Source organism: Manacus vitellinus, unplaced genomic scaffold (assembly GCF_001715985.3).
Source record: "Manacus vitellinus isolate BGI_N305 unplaced genomic scaffold, ASM171598v3 scaffold_6_pilon, whole genome shotgun sequence".
Taxonomy (NCBI): domain Eukaryota; kingdom Metazoa; phylum Chordata; class Aves; order Passeriformes; family Pipridae; genus Manacus; species Manacus vitellinus.
In genome coordinates, this window is record NW_021940750.1 from 4619453 (window position 1) to 4641225 (window position 21773).

The following is a 21773-nucleotide window of genomic DNA, read 5'->3' on the forward strand; positions in this document are numbered from 1 at the left end:
CAGATGCTTTTTAATGTGTGAGACAAGACCTGGGCACTGAACCCTACAAAATGCTGTTGTTAAATCAGGGACAATCTGACAGGCCTGCAGGGATTCTGGATTAGGGCATCCTGAGTTAGGTTACTCAAACAGAATAAACAGTCCTTGACACTGAAACTTCCTGCTTTATTAGCAGAGCTCTAGTTTCTTTAGCTGAACTCCACACTGCAATGAATTGCTCTTCAGTACAAGGGAAGCCTTCTACCTCATTATCTTAATGAAAGCGCTACTACAAGGATGAAGAAATTGAACTCTGCATCCACACATCATTTAGCTTGCTGACGTTAGCAACAGTTTCTGGTGTACTCTGCACAAAGTCATGCTGGTATTACCTGACTCCAGAACTTCCTGATCACCTTTCTATCATGGGGATTTCCCCAGTATGGTAACACCTGGAACAGTAAAAGAATAGAAAGACATTATTTTCAAATAAAGACACCTGCTCCAGAACTTTATACTCTGTATTCTACAAAATGACAAAGACAGACCTCTTTCTGCAAAACAACAAAAAGAGAAATTATTTTTCTTAATGCAGAGAAAAATCAGAAAGCATTTAAAAATACTTCGAAACAGAGCATTCCAGGCAAAGGTATCAAGCAACTTGAGGCCTGATGAAGCTATGCTGAGAATCTGAAAATGCCCAGCAGCATGTTACACCTTCTAGCCAGGTTTTTCTAAAAATTAAAGATGATACTTTGCTTATGGCAGAAAGACGTTTACTCTCAGCTACTACAGTTAAACCTCGAGGACTAGAGGGCTTGTTGTCCTGTTTAACATCTCCCATTGTCCTGTTGGTTTTCTATTTCAGAACTGATCTCCAAAACCTGAGATAAAGTTAAAACATCTGGCCTGGATATATTTAATGGAAGAATTTTAAAAGAAAGCACTACAGCCAGAGAAATTTGTTAAACCATTTATAGCTCAAAATTTCATGGCTCCTATTACTGAGGACAGATCTTCGCAGAGCGCTGACTCCTGTCACTGGTTAATAACACTGTACTGCCACCTCCTGTCTGACGGAAGGACTACAGTCAGCAAAGACCGAAAGGGAGGAATGCTGGTTTCTGAGGTGGTGATAAGTCTTGTAACTTAAACTGACAGGTTCCAAAGTGCTTTTAAGTGAATATTCTTCATACTGAAATATGGATGCTTGTAAAAAAATCAGACTGATCAAAAATGATTTCTTTTTTAGGTTACATATTCTGCCATGGACCTGAAGAAATAAATTCACTCTAATTTACTACGAGCAGAATTGGCTACACACTTCTGTATGATTAGAAGCAGAAAAAAAAGTAGTTGAAAAAGATTGATTAAAGTTATAAACATGTGACAATAAGTTTAGAAAACTTCTTTTTAAAACATGTTCTGTTCCACAGATGAGGCAAACATCGTTATGCAAGAAACCCTAAGAGCTATATAATGATGGAAACAGGTTGGGTTTTAAAACAAAAAACCAGAAAATTACCTTTTCCCAAGCATCCTGATGGCATTTTTTAAACATTTTCTGTAATTTATTCACAGGAAGAAAAAAGAATAAACAGTTGCTTGCCTATTCTATACAATGAACTGATCAAAGGAAACGAGAGAAAGTAGACAGAATGCCAACTGCTCTGAAGGTTTCTAATCAAGGGCCCCTATTATTTTGAGCTATGGAAGTACATGAATAAATTATTTTTAGATGATTTTTTTCTTTTGAGTACCTCTTCAATAACACAAGTATTTGTATTTCTTTATCAGTTGATTTGAAGGCTCAGTAATGCCAAATTATCCCAAAATACAAGTCACTCAAATAATCCAGTACTGAACTGTGTTCCAGCACAACTTCTCCTCATATAGATACCTATACACCGCCACAACCAACACATAGTCCCATCAGGGATCTCCAAAGCAAGCTATTTGGTAAAAGGTATGTCCTATAATATTGCCCTACCCCAGATCAAGAAATCAAATATCACTTATAGCAATACTTCCAAGTTTTTTTCCCACACTTTATTAAGTAGTCAAGACAATCAAACAATTAGCCTGATGTCACTGGTATGCTAGTTACTTGTAACTAGTATCTTCTACTATTTTCTGTAAGAAAGAAAATCACATGTTTAAAAAAAACTCGATCAAGACCTCTTCATATCAAATGTTACTACGTTAACAACTCAAATACTTAAACATCTATGCAGATGTAACTGCAAGCTTCTGACACTTTTGTCTATCTTTAATTCTAAAATTTCAGCACTATTTTAGCAGTAAACATTTCTTTTCAAATCTTCCTTTGCAACACTCCAATGTTTTCCACTGGAGAACAGGTAAGCAGTTCGGTTTTCAGTAACTGATGTTTCCTTGCTTTCTAACTTACTACGTTTTCACATTCACAATACACCTGAAAAACTCCATTTGTTTTCCTCTAGTCTTTTTGTTCTTATCTCTGTGCCTCACCTCTTTCCTTTTTCTTGACTACTGACTGTTATGTCCATGGTTCTCCTATTCTTCTGTAATAACAACTGCATTTTGTCTCCCTCTTACCTGTTTAGAGTTTGTTCACATACAATCTTTATCTGACTCAAATTCACATGAACGACTGAAAATACAGCTCTAACCCTAAAGACAGTATATAATACTGAAATATTATTCCTGCTTCTGCTGACAGGCCCACACATTAAAACTATACATCCCCTTGCTGATCTGCTTCAATTCCTCACCAAGAAGCTGTCTTTAAGGTGATGCAAAATGAAAATCATGTGATTAAAGTAAGAACATTTTTAAGCCTTAGATAATTGAACACTCCAGAAAAAAAGAGGATCATGGAAAAAAATATCAGTATTGGGCTCATTACACAGTTTCAAATTCCAAGGTGATTAAACATCCAGATGTGACAAAGAACTCAAAAGAACAAAATGGTTTGCTCTTGAGAAAACAGAAAGAACTTTCCAGCACATGTTTATTACCTTAAATTTAGGTACAAATCTGGCAAACTCCTGGTGCCAGTTGTTCAGAGTAGAGGCAGGGGAAATTATTAAAAATGGTCCCCAGATGTTCTCTCTCTGGAACACACACATAAAAAATTAATTGAGGGGAAGGGATATAGAGATGGTTTGATACAGCTTTACAATTACTAAATGACAGCGGCTACATGAGAGGGAACTACATGCAACATAGCAAAACTGTCCCAGCACAGCAGGGTGATACAAAATCAAATAGAGCAGATCTAATGTTTAACTAAGACTTATTTCATAACAGCAAAGTTGTTCCCAGAACAAACTCCTTTGTTTCTGAGAGTTGTCACCTTCACGTTACTAACAGCCCCTGTCATTTTGATGAGGAAAAGAACTTCAGGGGGCATTGGAAAGTTTTGCTCCACCACATCACTCATTACAATACCCTCTGGTGAATAACTGAGTTGATCCATTAGTATATTAGCAGTTAGAAGCTGGCCCACATAAGGGAGAGAAAAAATAAAGCCCTGTGTAACCTTCAAAAAAATCTCCAGCTGCAGTGCAACAGGGAGACAAGCTAATCTGTTATTCCTTGAGATGAGCTCAAGAACCTTCAGCTCTACACACCCTTACAGTATTTGGCCAATAGTACCACTGAACTGGTACCAAAAGGAACATAAAGAAATGCATGCAATTCTCATTTAGTCACTAGTGCAGCTAATTCTGCTTTTAGTATCACTTCACTGATATCTCCTATATAAGGCAACTGACTGGATTGCAAAGACGACTTTTTTTTTTTAAAGAAATGTATCTATTTATTTCTGCATGAAGATGTAAGCTTGCTTTTTCTGTTTTGCTTGTCTGCCCTAGAAAAGAAGAACCACTATGCTTCCTAAAAACCCCCACTGAAATATAGAAGTCCATTCTGATTGCCATGAAGCTCAGAATTTGGGCTCTCTGATCTGTAAAACTCAGTGAACCATCAAGTGCATGACTTGTTCTCTCACAAGGCAGTGCAAGTGAAAAGATATCACCCTGTGAATAAATGAAAATTCTGGTTTTATTTATATAGACACACAGATACACATAACTATTTCAAAGGTTCCACTAGAAAACAAAGTGTAAAATTACTTTTAAAACACTGAAGCTTTATAATCTAGAACTCATTTCCAACATATGAAAAGTATGCATCTTCTATCAAGCATACTGCCCAGGAATAAGCTATAATCCACCTACCTCAGCCAGATGTGCAAGGAGAGCAATACTTTGTACTGTTTTACCCAGACCCATTTCATCTGCCAGGATGCCATTGATGCCCTGCAAAAGATCCATAAATGAACACCTTCACTTTACTACTTTTTAATCCATAAAGAACTAACAGAATGGATGCCACTGAATTTAGTGGGAACAGCCCCACTGTAACAACGCTGACACACTTTAACATCTCTTAAATCTGCTGCTGAGAGATAATTGATCTCAAAGGCATTTTCATTCTTCTCTCAGTCTGATTTTTTCCCTTAGCCTCTCTGCACTTTGTGATCATATTGTGAACTAGACACACTCACAAGGACAAGATTGCCTGCAGTTTACCAGCTGACCCAAGCCTGAAACAGTATGCAAATCCAAGCAGCAAAAGACTCCTCAGTGTACGCTCTAAGTGATAAACAGTTGTAAAAACCACAAAAAGAATACTGAACTCAATGTCTCATTCACAGTTATTTCCTAAATATTCAAGATTACTGGTATGTGGCCTAAATAATATTTTCCTTTCTTCTAAAGACATTAAAGATTGACTATATGCAGTCTGCTTTTAAAACCAGTACATTCTTTTGGCCAAGTTTACTCTAATGACTTAAATAATCCTAGAAGTTATAAAAATTTGCAAGATGTATTGAGATACCTGCTCATAGAGGTTGGCCAGCCAATTCATGCCTTTCAGTTGGTAACCTTTCAGTTTTCCATTGAAAATGGTAGGCTGTGGAATATCTTCTCCTGCTCGGATAGAAGGGTTTGCTAAACTGTAGCTCTCTCCAAAGCCAGTACCGGACTTGTTAGCAGCCCGCAAAGCAGCTGCCCGGCTCTCCTTTGCATCTTCATCAAATGATCTGGTCTAAACAGGAACAGGAAATATGCGTAAGATGATGAACATTTTAACTTATCAAGAAACTGTATAGTAAAATGCTTTACAATTCCCATTAAGACAAAGGATGCCTGCCAGAAACTAAGAGAAAATGAGACTGTTCCTGTGCCCAAATCTTTATATTCTGACTTTCTACTTGTTTAGCACAGAGAGTGGCAGTGGAAATTTGAAATTCAAATCTGGCACCCAGGACTAAACAAACCTACTTGACTTGGCTGCTGTGAAAGATCTTGGTTCTCTAGCCTCTACCAATTAGTTTGCTTTCTCTTATACTTCATGGATCCAAAAAATACATACCCGGGCCTGATGAATCTGGTAAGCATCCTCAGCATTCTTCAGAGCTTGGGCCTTGTAATAGTTACTATCTGAAAACAACATACCCATGTCAGAGCTCTGCAGCAGTAACCACCCAAATAAACACACAGATAAATTCCAGTAATTACAGTAGTGTAATCCTTCTTGCACAGCAGGATTTTGTGCCTGAAATTGTTAAGTTTGCACACTAACACCCAGGGTACAGTAAATTTCAAAAGAATGCAAAGAAAGGACTGCAGACAAATCGCTTACCATAATCTTCTTGGGTGATGTTGACCACTACCCCTCCACCAATATCAATCTGCCTTTGGGTAGAGCTGTCTTCCAGTTTGCGTAGGATTTCCTCCTGTATTCCATCATGTCCAATATCTCTTTTACGACTCATAAAATGGGCATATAATTCAGTTTGTGTGATCAGGAAGTTAAGTTTTCGCTGCTGCCTCTTTGCCTAAGAGAACAGCATTTACAAAAACCAGATGAAGGGAAAAAAAACCAGGACAAGAGTTTAATATTTAAAATATACAAAGAAAAAAATTTCATCTACTAAAATATCAACAACTAATCTATCTAAATTATGTTATGCATGTCAATGTAAATGAAAAAGCGTCTTGCTGCTGGACCCAGAATCACGTACAAACCATCACAAAAGGCTGGCCCTTACTAACACTGAGCTATGTATGTCTGAGAGACACACGCTGCTTCTCTAATTCTTTCCTCCATTTCACTCACTTGTAAAGAATTTAAGCAGAAGGGGTTTTTTTAATCACCTCTCACTAATTAGAAGAATTACGTAAAGAAAAATAAGATAGCAGAAGAAATATGTGGAATGGTGCTGAAACTGAACAAATAACTGAATTTCACAGCCTGGATTTAGTAACTCAAATAATCCGTTCACTTCTGTGTCTCCTCAGTAGATTAATTATCAGCAATCTGTGATTTTGCTGTACCTCTCTCATCTCCTCATCCAGCTTGCGTTGCTCCAGAGCCTCCTTCTCAGCTCGCTTGCGATGTTCTTTTTCCACCTTTTCATACTTTTTCCAATAGAGAAGCATCTCCTTGGTAAGACGACGCGCTCGTGGTAGAGTTTCCTTACAGTTTTTCTGGGCTTGGATAGCGGCTCGACGTACCTCCCTCATGCACTGATGGGCAAGCTAGAAAGAAATAAGATTTTGGGAACAGTGATAAAATGGGCAGATTTTAGAGAAAGCCAGCAATAAACATCATCAAATTTAATTATAACCAAGTCTGATCCTTCAGAAGAGAAAAAACTGTGATACTTTACTCAGCAGTAATGCTTCCAAAATGACATGAAAGAATATGAACTTCCAAAAAATAACAAGATGGTGGAGAAGACAAAATCTGAAGACAGCTTCAGCATGGCATAGGATTTAAAAGACTGATCTGGTGAGTGGGCCCTTGAAAGGAACTCAGGAGAACAGAATTCATGGCCTGCCTGCAACTCTGACTCACTTGTTTCTTGACACTTTTCTGTGGTTATTTTCTCACTTTTTAATAAGGCTGCTGCAATAGCACTATTGGTAGAACACAATCCTGTTCATAGTAATACATAGAAAAGTGAGAGAGTATTCTACAATTTTCCCATTTCATGAAGAAGCATAGTAGAATGTCGTTTTTTGTTCTAGTATAAGTAAATCAATGTCATTGTCAAAATTGCTGGGTTTGATGTTTGTGCCAGGTTTTTTTTCCTTCACTAAAGTTTGCACATCAAAAATTCTAACATACAGATTTCAAATCATAAAACAAAACAAAAACAAATTAAAAAAAGTGGAATTTCAAAACCTTTAAGTCTGCTGCATTTCATGGTTGGACTTGATAATCTTAAAGGTCTCTTCCAACCTTAATTATTCTATGATCACTCGTTTGCTAAAATGTCATTTATGATACCTACAAATACAATACTCACAGCTTATCTGGGCAGAGATCCAAAGAAAACCAGTTACCTGCTAGCTAAGGGGGACCACAGGAGAGAACCTACCTACAGCAAAGTTTCTTAAACATACCCAAGCAGGTCCTGTTTTCTGCATCCCTTAGACAGAAAATGCACCCTTTTTTGATAATGCATATACAGAAGAGAAAATTTCCTACATTACCTTTGTCCTACATTACATTGTCTCCAACAATTCTGAGTCCTATTTCATTACCGTTTCATTAGCCACATAAATGAACCAGACACTTGGGTGTAACACTTGAAAAATGCTCTGAAAGCTATTACCAAATGTTCATAAGTAAAGTTTTCTAGGTAGAAACATTGCCACTTGTCAGGGAAGACTCTGATGAGGAGATGAATTGCTTTTGCAATCACTTAAGCAGAAAACTGCTCTATTTTTAATCTCAGGTCCTGTATATATTTATGTAAATTATCACAATATTCCAAGAGCCCCTTAGACTTAAATAAGAATGGTTAAACCAGCAAGTTCTAGACAGTGGTTATTTGGGCAGCTATAAAGTCAGAGCGTATCAAAGTCACTAATTTTTAGTATCAAATATTAGTAAATTTGAAATGTACAAACTAAATCTCACAAAAGCCAAGCATATCTCACGAAAAAACCTCACATGGCTTGTTTCATCTGCTGCTTATGAAACATGCCAAAATCACACACCTAAAAAACGAAAAGCCTTATACTAAACGACAAAGAACTTGTATACAGTGCTTTCTCCTATACTCCCCTGCTACTCCAGTCAGTATTGTGAGAAACAGAAGAAACATAAAGAGGTTACAGTTTGCTTATTACATCCAGCACAAATAACAGTATAAAACAAAACACCACCTACCTTTTTGCTGTTGGTTAGGAAAAGGTTGCGGGCTGAAGCTTTCTGTTTGTATGCCTGTAAAACAATACCATCTTTAAATTAGTTAAAGGGTAATGGCTGCACAGGATTTTAAAAGGTCACTAACCAGGCTTCGGCAGGTACATGTGCCAACCACAGCCATGCACACTATTGTATAATTGGGTATAGGTACTGCAAGTATTCTTCATTTTGACTGAAACAGCTTTTCATCTTTAAATTACTGAAGGCATACATTAATGTATTCCAAATCCTGAAGAAAGCATGCAAAACACCTCCTTTTTCTCAGTAGTTTCTTTAATTATTATTATTGCAAAGCAGGGTTCTCCTACTTCACTGTTATCACTGAAGTAAACAACATTTTCCACTGTTTCCTAGAGATGTTAAGAATTAATGCAGATCTGATGTTCTTCACATGACCAAAATCAGTCTTCTGAAAAAATATGGTGTACCAAACTGCACATATCCTTTGTTTGGCTTTTAAGATCACAAAGGATGATTCAGCCATCACTTGTTTTAAACGTCCTAGAATTCAAAGTCTGCTAACTGTGAACTCCAAAAGCAGGTTCTAAGGTCCACTCTGATCATCTCAGAAAACTAGTAACAGTGAACCCAAGTTTTCTCTTTTAAACATGCCTGAAGCTTGTCCTGCAAATGATACAAACACTTTTCCCTAGACTGTTTCTGAAATAAGTTCTGAAAAACACACATGCTATAATGATCGAAACATTCCTTTCCTGAACTTTATGGTAAACCTAGATATTGGTTTGCCTTACACTGCCATCCTGTAGATTAGTATGAGTACCTGCTGAAGTTTACCATACTTTTCATTGAAAAGGACTGAACAGCCATGGCAAAGCACTGCATGATCCATTCAGGTATCATTGGTAATAAGGAATCTGAGTTACACTTTGCTTATGGATTAGAGAATACCAGTTAGGTCACTAATGACCACCGGAAAAATCAGGTCTTACTTTATTCTGTTTTAACAAGTGTCAACTTCCCACTAAATTAATTTTCTGTTTCACTTTCTTGATATGATCACTGATGTAGTGCAATTAGCCAAGCTTACCTTTGGCAACTCCTTTTTAACAATGGTAAGCCACACTTTCCGTCGACGTGCATTAAGCTGCTCAATAGACAAATGCTTCTTCTTGGACCCAGGTGGTGGCGTATCATGAGAAAACTTGGCAAAAACTTTGGTCTGGTGATGGTGGCGTCGTGGTGACTCCTCTGAAGAGAGTTCTTCATCCCGTCTCCTCTTTTTCTTTACTTTTTTCAACTTGCCTGCATGGCAACAATGATCATAAAAATACACTTCTTTTTCTATTTTTGAGACACACTTAGTCAGGTATCTTTCCTGAGTAAACTATCCTAGTCAATTTATATGTGGAACTAACAAAGAAGCCAAGCTTATCCATGTTTGCCAATTCTGGGAGCATTCATTTATTCTATTAGATATTTCCTCACTACTCTAGAATGGAAAGATTTTCTTATTTAATAGAGGGGTGAAATGCAATTACTTCCACCCAGGAAAACATTAAGCATTAAAATGTCTAGGACCTGCTGCAATTTCTCTTGCTTTGTGCTAAAATTCTACTTAAAGACATGTAAAGGTAAGACATTTAAAGGTAACAACACTAGCATTTAGTACAATAAGTCTCAAAGCAAATTTCTCAGGAGTTGAAAGATATTGGCACGTTGTCTTGTATTACAGATACCAGCTTTCAGAGGCAATTCATACCGGTATCAAATATTAAAAATATTCTCTGTGAGTACACAAAATTATGGATGCTGCAAGATTAGTGGAGAAAAAAACCACCACAGTTAAAGGAACTTGCAAATAAAGAGGAAGGAAGCCCAAAATAACCTCCTTAAAATACAGTTCAAATTTAAGTACTTGCACTAGAGAGAGTTCACCTTACACTATCAGTTCATAGACTTCTCTTTCTGCTTCCTTACAGATTTACAACTGCTGTCAGCTTGAACAAGAAAGGAAACTGTACTTCCTGGTAAACGTGCATCTGAGAAACTCCAGCTGGTATGTCACAGATATAATTCTATTTTAACTCACACTGGACATCAATTCCAAGTTCCCTCTAATTTCCAGCAAACCCTTTCACTCCCTATAACTTCTTGTTCACTAGAATTACATATTCCGGAATAACTGCAGCAGGTACTGGGTAAGTCCTTACATTTTACCAGGAACTACTGTGTTTTCAAAAAACTCTTGAGTAAATGGACCATGCTATAAAACAGTGCTTATGGATTCTGAAGCAATGAATATAGCTATAAGATATCTACTGCATAACTCCTTCATTCTATATTCAGAGGTCCACAAAGAATATCTTAACCCGTGAACTCTCCAGTCACACCCCTTTTTTTTCCACCCTACCTTTCAAGAAGCCACATGATAAAGCACAGTATTTTCTGAAGATTTTTTCCTTTGGCAGAACTTGGTATTTCCATGCAAAACCCTCAAGTTTTTAATATTTATGTTTATTCAAAGGAAATAGCATAGGAAAGAAGTTAAATCAGAGTAGCCCTTTAAAAACCACTGAAAACCACCAGGTTAGTGACTTTACCTTTTATTTTTTTCTCTTCTTTAAACTTCTTTTTCTTGGGCCCTAGCAGGTGGCGCTGCTGCTCATAGTAAGGGTCGTGGGTGGACAGCAGCCCTGCGCTGTAGTACTGATACTGCTGCAACTGAAGGGTATGAAAGTGAGCAGCTAACAGAGACAGCCAGAGAACAAGTTCACATCTTGAACATAAATAAGAGATCAGGAAACATCCATTTCTCCATATTTTTCATTTGTTATCAGATATCACACAGTGCCCAAAGTAAAACCACTGCTCCCAGAGGTAGCCTCCAAGTTCTGCACAGGGAACCAAGCCCACCCAGTAAAGTAAGAGGGAAGAGTGGACAGTGAAGTTTACACTTTCAAAACATACTGCTGTCTTTTCCATATGGGTGCTGCTCAGCAAGACAACACACTACATGAAGAGATCCAAATATGGACCTACTATTTGTTTTGCCCACATTCCCAAATTACATACATGTTCTACGTTATAATTCCAAAGGATGAAAAAGAGCAGGTTTAGGAAAAAGGCATTTAAAAGATATCCACAAGGACAAACAACTTGAAGACCCAGACTGTCAAGTAAAAATATAGCTGCCTCAGCATTTTTTCCTCTAAATGATCAAAAAAGTCAGTATATTCCCATCATTATTCAGCTGAAGCATTGAAGAACTACACACAGGTTACACATAAACAGGCAAATTAAAGACACTATCACTCAGAAATTAACTATTTAAAACCTCAGCATACTTTTGAGTTAATAAAATATTTTTGAAAGGTGAGACGATCAGCATAAAGAAACTTTTTTGGACAGATGTGTTTTCCCCCCTCATGACTGTGTACTGCTGGTCTGACAATACACTGGTTATTTTCACTGGATATTATTTCTTACTAGTCTGAAAATAAATATTTGTGTAACATCTAACAAAAGTTATGACCTGGGTAAAAATTAGGTGTATGAATATTCGTGTAGTTATGTAATATTCCAAGGAATTAACAAAATCTCGAGAACTTTACAAGTAAACAAAGGAAAGAAGTGGACAGAAGTAAAGACCTGCGTGGGAAAATACTTATTCACTTTTCTGGAGAAATTTCAAAGAAATATAAATCAAGAAGACAAATTTTAACTTCAGACACATCCTCTGATAACAGAATAGGATTACTTCCTTCATCTGAGGATACTTTCTGCTGCAATTCAAAACAGCACTGAAAACTTCTGCAAAATCCCTTGTAATTTGAAGAAATAGATTAGTAGAATCAAAACAGTCATAGAATCTGGCCTAATATTAAGAAAAATGCAGAAATGTGGCAGACTATTTTCTTCTAAGAAGGTAAGCAGAAAATCCAAAACTTAAAAAAAGGTAAAAAAGAAAGAGAATCAAGTAAAACCCCAAATCAGGACAGCAAACAACAACGTAGAAAACTAGGCACTCTCTTTCAAATCTTGCATCCTAAACCCTTATAGTTGCTCTAGTGAGTGGGACAGAGCACTTTGGAAGCTATATGCCACACATGTGCCAGTACTAGCTACATACATTACTGACAGACTGGCAGCATGAGGCATCAACAGCCTTTCATTCCGTATGTAATTAATTAACTGAACCTTGTCTGAAACTAACTTTAGACAGTTACAGTCTACCAAACAACAGGGTATTTTCCAGTCCACAAAATATTATGAGTTTTGATAAAAATGTAAGAGCAATTAAAATAAGGCAGTTAAAGGACAAATTCTGGATTTTTACCTCCTTGTCTTTGCTATATTTAATTTGATGCAATTTCTTATATTTGTGTAATCGCAGCATATTGTGAAGTTCCTCCCTTGAAAGGGAAAATTCTTCTTCATCCTCTCCATCCTCATCACTTGGTGAATCTGTGTCACTGGAGTCATCACTCAGAAGGATACTCTAATAAGAATAAACAGGAATTAATTTAACTATCACAAGTCCCTGTACTGAATTGCTTACTTATGCAAAACACCCTTGAGCCTTTACTTAATAAAAGGGTGTGGGTCTGGCTCAACAACAAAACTTCGTGTTTGTCTTTAATCTAAAATTACTCAAATGGAAAACAGTTTTCTGAGGTGCAGTATTGCGTAGCAGTGAATCCAATACACATTTTGTGACTGCAGAATCATAGAGTGGTTTGGGTTGCGTAATGGGTCTGGCTGAGATGGAGCTCATTTCCCCGTAGCAACCTTCACCGTGCTGTGCTCTGCACTGGTAGCTGGAAAGGTGTTGATAACACACCAGTGTTTTGGCTGCTGCTGAGCAGTGCTGGCACAGCATCGGCAGAGTCTCTCAACGTTCCTCTCCCCCCATCGAGGGCAAGATCCTGGGAGAGGACTAAAGCAGGTCAGCTGACCCAAACTAACCAAAAGGATATTCCATATCATATGAAGTCAGCTCAGATATAAAAGCTAGGGAAAGGAGGAGAAATGAGGGGCATTTGTTATTTACAATGTTTGCCTTCTGAGCAACTACTAGGTGTGCTGAAGTCCTGCTTCCCAGGAAGTGGCTGGGAATTGCTTGCCAATGGGAAGTAGAGAATAAACTGTTATTTTCCTCTGTGCACGCACAAACTATTGCTTTTACTTTAGCAAACTGCCTTATCTCAGCCTAAGAGTTGTTTTCCATCTTATTCTCTCTCCCCTGTCTGGAGAAGGGGAAGTGATAGAGAGGCTTGGTGGGCACCTGGCAATCAGCCAAGGTCAACCCAACACAGGTTGGAAGGGGACCTTGAAGATCATGGAGTTCCAACCCTGCTACTGTGGGCAGGGACACCTTCAACTAGACCAGGCTGTTCAGAGCTCCAGCCAGCCTGGTCTTGAACACCTCCAGGGATGGGGCATCCACAACTTCCCTGGGCAACCAGTTCCAGTGCCTCACCATCCTCACAGGACAGAATTTTCCCCTAATAACTAATCTAAACCTACTGTCTTTCAATTTGAACCCATTCCCCCTTGTCCTGTCACTACATGCTCTTGTAAACAATCTTGCTCCATCTTTTCTTTTTCTTTCCCTTCAAGTACTGGAAGGCTGCAATTAGGTCACCCCAAAGCCATCTCTTTTCCAGGCTGAACAATCCCAATTCTCTCAGTCTTCCTTTATAGGAAAGGTGTTCCATCCCTCTGATCAACTTGGTGGCCTTCCTCTGGACTCACTCCAACTGATTTGGGGGGAGGTAGTTAGTTCTCTAAGTTTGGTGATAGTTAAGTCATTTTAGTCCACTTTGTCTGCTTGTGGTCTCAGAAAAGCAGCAGTGAGAAAAGCCAGGATACCGGTAGGGGCATTTTGTTATGTATGGTTGCAGGTCCTTTCCTACCTCATTTGTAGTTGGTCCTGGTATTCTACTACTTCTACCTGTATCAGCTGCAGCAGGTTTGGCTCTTGTTTGACCTCCTGGCAAAACATTTTTGCTAACTACAGAAGGCTACAGTACAATGAAAATGCAAAGACAGCATAAAGCCTACATTCCACTCTTCTTTCATCCTCATTGAGACCTGGTACTGAGTTCAACTTAAGAAAAATCTTTCAGTTGAGTCCCAAATCTCCATTTAATATATTTCATAATAGATCATTTTAATTTGGATAGTGCACTAAAATTAATTCAAGTTCTGAATGTATACTCACTGCCAAGGACATCACTAAACCATGCTACCAAGTACCACATCCACATGCCTTTTGAATACTTTCAGGGATGGTGATTCCAACACTTCCCTGGGCAGCCTGTTCCAATGCCTGACCACCCCTCCAGTGAAGAAATTTTTCCTAATATCCAATCTAAAACTTCCCTGGCACAACTTGAGGCCATTTCCTCTTGTCCTGTTGCTTGTTATTTGGGAGAAGAGACTGATCCTCACCTCACTACAACCTCCTTTCAGGAAGTTGCAGAGAGTGATAAGGTCTCCCCTGAGTCTCCTTTTCTCCAGGCTAAACAACCCCAGCTCCCTCAGCCGCTCCTCATGAGACTTTTGCTCCAGACCCTTCACCGGCTCCATTGCCTTTCTCTGGAAATGCTCCAGCACCTCAATGTCCTTCTTGTAGTGAGGGGACCAAAACTGAACACAGTATTTGAGTGTGGCCTCATCAGTGCTGAGTACAGGGGGACAATCACTGCCCTGGTCCTGCTGGCCACACTATTTCTGATACAAGCCAGGACACCATTGGCCTTCTTGGCCACCTGGACACACTGCTGGCTCATGTTCAGCTGCTGTCGACCAGCACCCCCAAGTCCTTTTCCACCTGGGCAGCTTTCCAGCCACTCATCCCCCAGCCTGTAACAATGCCTGGGGTTGTTGTGACCCAAAGGCAGGACTGGACACTTTGCCTTGTTGAACTTCATACAACTGGCCTTGACCCATCAATCCAGCCTGTTCAGATTCCTCTGCAGAGCCTTCCTACCCTCCAGAAGATCAACATTCCCACCCAACTTGGTGTTGACTGCTAACTGACTGAGGGGATAAACCGACTCGATCCTCTTGTTCAGACCATTGATGAACATATTAAATAGGACCTGGCTCAATACCGAGCCCTGGGGAAAACCACTAGTGACTGGCCACCAGTTGAATTTCACTCCATCACTCTCTGAGCCTGGCCATTCAGACAGTTTTTTATCCAGTGAACAGTGTACCCAGTCCAAGCCATGAGCAGTCAGTTTGCCCAGGACAGCGCTTTGGGAAATGGTGTCAAAGGCTTTACCGAAGTCTAGGTAGACAACATTCACAGCCTTTCCCTCATCCACTAAGCAGGTCACCTTGTCATAGAAGATGAGCAGGTTGGTCAAGCAGGACCTGATATTCATAAATTCATGCTTGCTGCACCTGATTCTCTGCTTATCCTGTACATGCTGTGTGATGGCACTCAGGATGATCTGCTCTATAACCTCCTTTCATGGCACTGAGGTCAGGCTGACAGGGTTGTAGTTCCCCGGATCCTTCCGCCAGCTTTTCTTGCAGATGGGCATCACATTTGCTAACATTCAATCAACTAGGGCCTCCCTGGTAAACTGGGGCTGCTGGCAGATGACTGAAAGCGGCTCGGTGAGCACTTCTGCCAGCTCTCTCAGTACCCTTGGGTGGGTAACTTTGTTCATAGATTCCACAATAGCTGCATTTCTTTCCAGTATTCTTACCTTCAGCCACTTTCTGCTTTTCTTCAGTTTGGAAAAGTTATACAAGCTCCCTTTTTCAGACTTTGATTCTGTTAAATTAAAAATAAAAATAAAGTCCTTAAGAAATAATGTCGTTCCCAGCTAAACACAAAGAAAGCAGACATTCAACCTAGTGCATGCCTACCTGGCTGCAGTACCCCATTCAGGGAATGTGTGTTCAGCATTCCAGAATTCCCTGCTCCAGACGACTCCCCAAGCAATGAGTTTGTAGGCTCTTCCTTAACTTGCATCAGGGGATCCCCAGACTGAGGCAGCAAAGGACTGTCATCCAATCCATCTTCACTTTCATCGCTGCAAAAAGATACGTAATATAGTGACAACGAAAGGAAAATATTCAAAAGAGAAGATGCCCATGCAACTTTCTTACATCTCCCTTGTCTAAAGGTTTGAGAATTGAGACAGCTTCAGATGTAATTTTACACATTAGACATGTTGCTGTTAATAATTTCCCACTAACGCCTCAGTAACAGTTAATCATCAAACTAGCCTGGTTATACGATCAACCCGCACCTCCAGTGATAGAAACCTTTACAAGGTATCTAATAAGAAGCACGAACTAAGCAAGAAACTAATATCAAGTCAAACTGAAGCACAATATTGTCATCCTCGCATGTAGATGTAAAGCTATCTTTTCCCAATTCTCGTGTGGATCTTATTACATGCTTGTAAACACACCTGTTACCCGTTGCCCATGCAGTTATCAGTTCTGTAACTCGACAACTCCAAAAAAGTGATTAAATTAAACATGTTATTGTTTTGGGACAGAAACGAACATACCTTGATGACTCACTTCTTAATGCGACAACTTATGTGCAAATAAATTCTGCATCAGTCTTTGCATTTTATTTATGGCTACAGGCCATAAGTGTCCCTGAAAATCAACTTAGTGCTTCCTCATCCTACTTTTTGCAGACAAAGAAAGTTTTGGTCACTTACTTACAAAAAAGATCTTTAAAACATTTGTGCTAGTTTGTACATGGGCTGGTAACACAATGGATTACCAGTGTGCACTAAGAGAACCACAGTCCAAAATCTTTCATACAATCATAGTATTCCAACCCGAGTTGGAAGGGACCCACAAGGATTGTCAAAGTCCAACTCCTGGCCCTGCACAGAATCACCTCAAGAATCACACCATGTATCTGAGAACATTATTCAAATTCTTTTTGAACTCTGTCAGGTTTGGTGCCATGACCACTTCCCTGGGAAGCCTGTTCTAGCCATCCTCTGGGTGAAGAACCTTTTCCTAATATCCAACCTAAACACGCCCCATCACAGTTTCATGCCACTCCTTTTGGTCCTGTCACTGGTCCAGAGAGAAGAGATCAGAAAAGCTTTGTTTCAGAACTTGGAGCCAATCATGGATTTACCAGTAAATTTAATAGTATTTCTTACATCTCCTCTTTTCTAGGCTGAACAATCCAAGTTGACCTCTCCTTCTTCAAAGAAGAGTTTATAATTAACAAGTCACTACTAAATTCTTAAAACTGTGTTGTCTGGGAACAACGTAAAAAAAAAATGCTTGTCTTTCCTTGGTATTCTCAAGGGAAAATGGAAAAGGTTTTGGTACCTGGATATACTCCTGTTAAAGATGGCAGATGTCTGTCGTAAAAACTGATCCAGTTGCAAAGCTTTCTCCAGGTATTGCAGATAGAGGGGTTTTGCCAGCTCTGAGCAGCTGCCATCCTCCCTGGCACCCAGCTCTGAAGCCATAGAACAAACTTTTCCTCATGCACAGGCGCCTCTGAACACACTGCTGTTAAAAAGAAACAAGAGTCATTATCATCACTGCCTCCTCTAAAAGGAATCAACTTGGTGAGCAGGCAAATCTACTCCATGCTGCACCAAATGCTAATATCTCACAGAATGTAGAACAGAGGTAGTTCTGGGCAAAAGCTTAGGTTGCCGTTAATAGGTACAGTAAACAAATTCCCGCTCAACTTTCCAACACAATATTACCACAGCCAAAAACTAAATTCTTAGGTTTCTTTTTTATGACTCTGTGGATGCTGTTTAATGGGAACGAGCACTGTATTGACCTAGTATGATAATCCAAGTGGTGACGTAGAAACGCAGAGTCCTATGAAGCCAGTCCTTAAGCATCTACAGTAAACTTTCATCACTATTACAGATAACACGTTTAACTCTGAACAGAGGGTAGAGATATATATAAATAAATATACATAAACTTACTCCTAAAAGAAAGAACTACTGAAAATACTGTTCTTCTGTTGCTTTTACCACTCAGTTCACAGCTAGTCTACTGAATACTTGTAAGACTTCTCCTTTACCTTAAAGCAACATTACTCTTACAGCACTCAAAGTTGCTACCTGTTGGTAAACAAGCTACAAATACTTGACAAAAAACCCTTTTGCATTCTAAAATTCAACTCTTATTTTATTAAAGAAAAAGTAAAACATAATTAGCGATTTACTACATACTTTTTAATATTTACAAATTCAGGATATATTCTAGCTTTATGTTTTTTCAATAATAAAAATCGTCTGCCTGATTTTCATTTATTTGTTCTCACTGTTTAAAATTCTTAATAAACCCAAACACATTCCCCTGCAATATTTGCATAATACATACTTTAAAAACAAAGCTATCAAAACATTTTATTGCTCTGTCAACTGCAGTTTACTTTTCCAGCTACAAAGGATGTCATAACAACTGTTACAGTAATAGCTCTGTCAACTTGAATTTTACTTTTCTTCAATTACAAAAGATGCCATCATCATTATAATAATACTGAGAAAGATAAATTATTTCCAAATCCACAGTTGCTACTGTATAAATGAAAGTGCTGTCAGTATCCTAAATATTATAATATTTAATAATAAATAAACGCCTTAAGCTTTTACTTCCAGTGGAGAACAAAAATTATAGAATGGTTTAGGTTGGAAAGGACCTTAGAGAACATCTAGTTCCAACCCCTCTGTCATGGGCAGAGACACTTCCCACTAGAACAGGTTTCTCAAATTAAAACCAGTCAGCTTTAATCAGATCTAGATTAGTTGCTCTTCTGAAGGATTCTTCTGGTTTCTGTCACTTCTTAAAAATACTACAAAAACTGAAGCAAACTTCACATCAATTTATTTAAAGACATTTTATATTTGTTCAATTATTAAATCGGTAACTAAATCGTTTTATGCTTATATAAGTGAACATGCAGATTGGGTACCCAATCTTCAAACTGTTTTTTCTTCACATATACAGTCCGAAACCCAGCACCTAACCTTTTTCAAGTCTTTTATTCTCAAAAATTATAGAACAGTTTTAGATCTTCTAAAGTAAAAAGAAACTACGATAAGTGATTCTCACCTTGAGACTAATAGCTGTGGTTGAACAAGAGCAAATTTTATTATTTCTTAATAAATACTCAGTGTTAACATCCTTATCCACAGAGAATAACCAATAACATACCAGAAGCCATTAGACAGGATACCAGCTCTGATCTAAAAAACATTTTTAGACTGAAGCTATCTAGGTTCAGCTTTCCATATATCAAGTCTTTGCATACCTGACAGCAATTGAATGGTTGACCTCAGTTACCAAATACCCATTTCCAGCAAAGCTTATCAGAACACCTGAAAACTTTCCTTGTAAGGGTAGTGAGATGCACTTTCCAAGCAACTTTCATCCACATATGTCATAGTGCTTAATAGCCATTTAAAAACCCAACCAACCAATCAATCAAACGGAAAACAAAAGGAAAAATGAACAAACACACTCTAAAATCAAAAACTGTCTTCCAAGAGACAGGGTTATGAACCATAGACTCATTTAGGTTAGAAAAGATCTCTAAGACCATCGAGTCCAACTGCTAGCCCAATAGTGCCAAATCCACCACTAAACAATGTCCCCAGGTGCCATATCCACACACCTTTCAAATACCTCCAGGGACAGTGACTCAACCTCTTCCCTGGGCAGCCTGTTCCAGTGTTTGGCAATGCTTTCCATGAAGAAATGAAGTAAAAGGGTTAAAAAATGAGAGGAAACATGAAACTTCCATCTCTAACGGAAGAAATCACTCAAGAGGTGATAGAAAAGGATACCATGAAGGTGAAACTGGTTTTCCTTCAGAACACCAATAAAAATGATATATTTTATAGGGGCAAGAATCTATCCCTAGTACAATATCAGAAAAAGTATGGTGAGTCCTTTTATCACTCCATTTCAAAATCTATCAACAAGAGGACGTGCTATATTAACATGGTGAACTCAGAACCACGTGGCATCTTTCACCTGTCTGCTCTTTGCAGAAAACCATGTTCCCAAACCTCAACATTTCGTGGCACTACCGGTCCTCTCAGCGCTGTGGGGAAAAAAAATGTGCCCCAAAGGGCATAAAGCACACAGGACTTGATTTGGATTCATGGCCTCTGAGGAAGATAAAAAAACAAACGCACTCTACTGCCCTACAATGAGCCTTGCCCTCACAGAACTATACAAGCTTAAGAACAAAATAAAGGAAAAGAAATAAGATAGATTTGAGGTCAAGTTTTTAACTGCAGGACAGCAAACAGGCCAGAGGCAAAATAAACACAACCATCTTCCTGATCCACAATGAATAACTGGATGCTATTCTAGCTGCCCAGACACACTTGCTCAAGTATTGGTCTACGTGGTTCTACCCAACTGGATCAGTGCCCCTGCTCCCACAGTGCTTATCTGCCTCCATGCTCATACAGTTTAGGAGACAACCCAGCAGGAGAATATTTCTTTACTTGTAAGATACAAATGACCCTATCAAAAGAAGATGCTGACAGCTGTGTTTAGTAAGTAGAAAACTAAGATATTTTCTCAGGAGTGGCTCATTGGTACTGCACAGAGTTCCCAGGCAAGCATAAGAGCAAGTGATAATATCCTCTGTCTGCAGTGACTACAGTTATTGTAAAGAGGAGGTTTTACTCTGTATTTTAATATATTAAATCCCCTTGTTGTGTACAGTATGCTAAGCACGTACACTTACACACTAAATAACGGTCTCATCCTTACTTTTTTTCAGATACCTATGCTCTTAAATATTACTTTCCAGATCAGGAAACCTTACATTTCCACATTTAATAAAGTCCTTCTTAAGCTGACATAGTGCATTTCACCCATATAAAGAGACATGCCTTTGCTTGTCTTCCTATTTTAATTACTCTTGCCCCCAAAACAGTTACTAGTCTATATCCCACCTACCAAATAAATAAACAAACACAGGAGAACTTAACAATATTCTTAAATATATTTACAATGCCCAAAACAAATTTAGTAAGTGTTACACAAGCACATTTGAATAGAGAATAGTTTAGACATTGAATTCAGCCCTTTCATTTATTCATGCTAACAGTCACACAGTGCTTCTCTGACGATCAAAGTAATAATACGGAAAGTAAGGGACAGACATCTCTTCATTCTCTGTTCTTTTGTGTCCACTCTAGGTTTTAAGAAACAAAGATTTCCAATGGCAAAACCTGTTTGAATACTGCAACAAGAGAAGATGGGAACAAGAGAGAAGCACAAAGCCTGATCCACTATGGTAGGTAACAGCGTTCAGGACATCACACAGACATTGCCTCAGTGGATTTACATGGTGATGACATTCATTCCACTTTTCTTTGCCATTTTTGAAACAAATCTGTCCTTCTGCCTACTCAGTTTAAGTAAGATTGCAAAGACACAGATTTTCGAAATGGTTTCACTACTGATGAAACATTTGGGTAAATATTCATATGTTACAGGTGCTAAAATGACTGAATGCTGCAGAGTAATCCTTTTGCCATCACAACTTTCTTACTGATACG

At 38.6% G+C, this 21773-nt stretch overlaps 1 protein-coding gene across 1 annotated transcript in view; it reads right to left on the bottom strand.

Annotated features, from left to right (window-relative positions):
* The window catches only part of INO80 (INO80 complex ATPase subunit), a 60440-nt gene extending 42704 nt beyond the window's left edge, over positions 1–17736 (bottom strand). The window contains exons 1-14 of the mRNA XM_008926515.3: positions 17548–17736; positions 16102–16268; positions 15939–16006; positions 12551–12712; positions 10815–10935; positions 9302–9516; positions 8215–8268; positions 6369–6572; positions 5674–5869; positions 5404–5471; positions 4867–5076; positions 4203–4283; positions 2979–3074; positions 372–431 (exon numbers count right to left, since the gene is read on the bottom strand). Coding sequence (XP_008924763.2) covers positions 372–431; positions 2979–3074; positions 4203–4283; positions 4867–5076; positions 5404–5471; positions 5674–5869; positions 6369–6572; positions 8215–8268; positions 9302–9516; positions 10815–10935; positions 12551–12712; positions 15939–16006; positions 16102–16268; positions 17548–17690 — 1845 coding nt within the window. The 5' untranslated portion in view covers positions 17691–17736. The remainder of the gene's footprint in view (positions 1–371; positions 432–2978; positions 3075–4202; positions 4284–4866; positions 5077–5403; positions 5472–5673; positions 5870–6368; positions 6573–8214; positions 8269–9301; positions 9517–10814; positions 10936–12550; positions 12713–15938; positions 16007–16101; positions 16269–17547) is intronic.
* Between the last annotated feature and the right edge of the window lie 4037 nt (positions 17737–21773).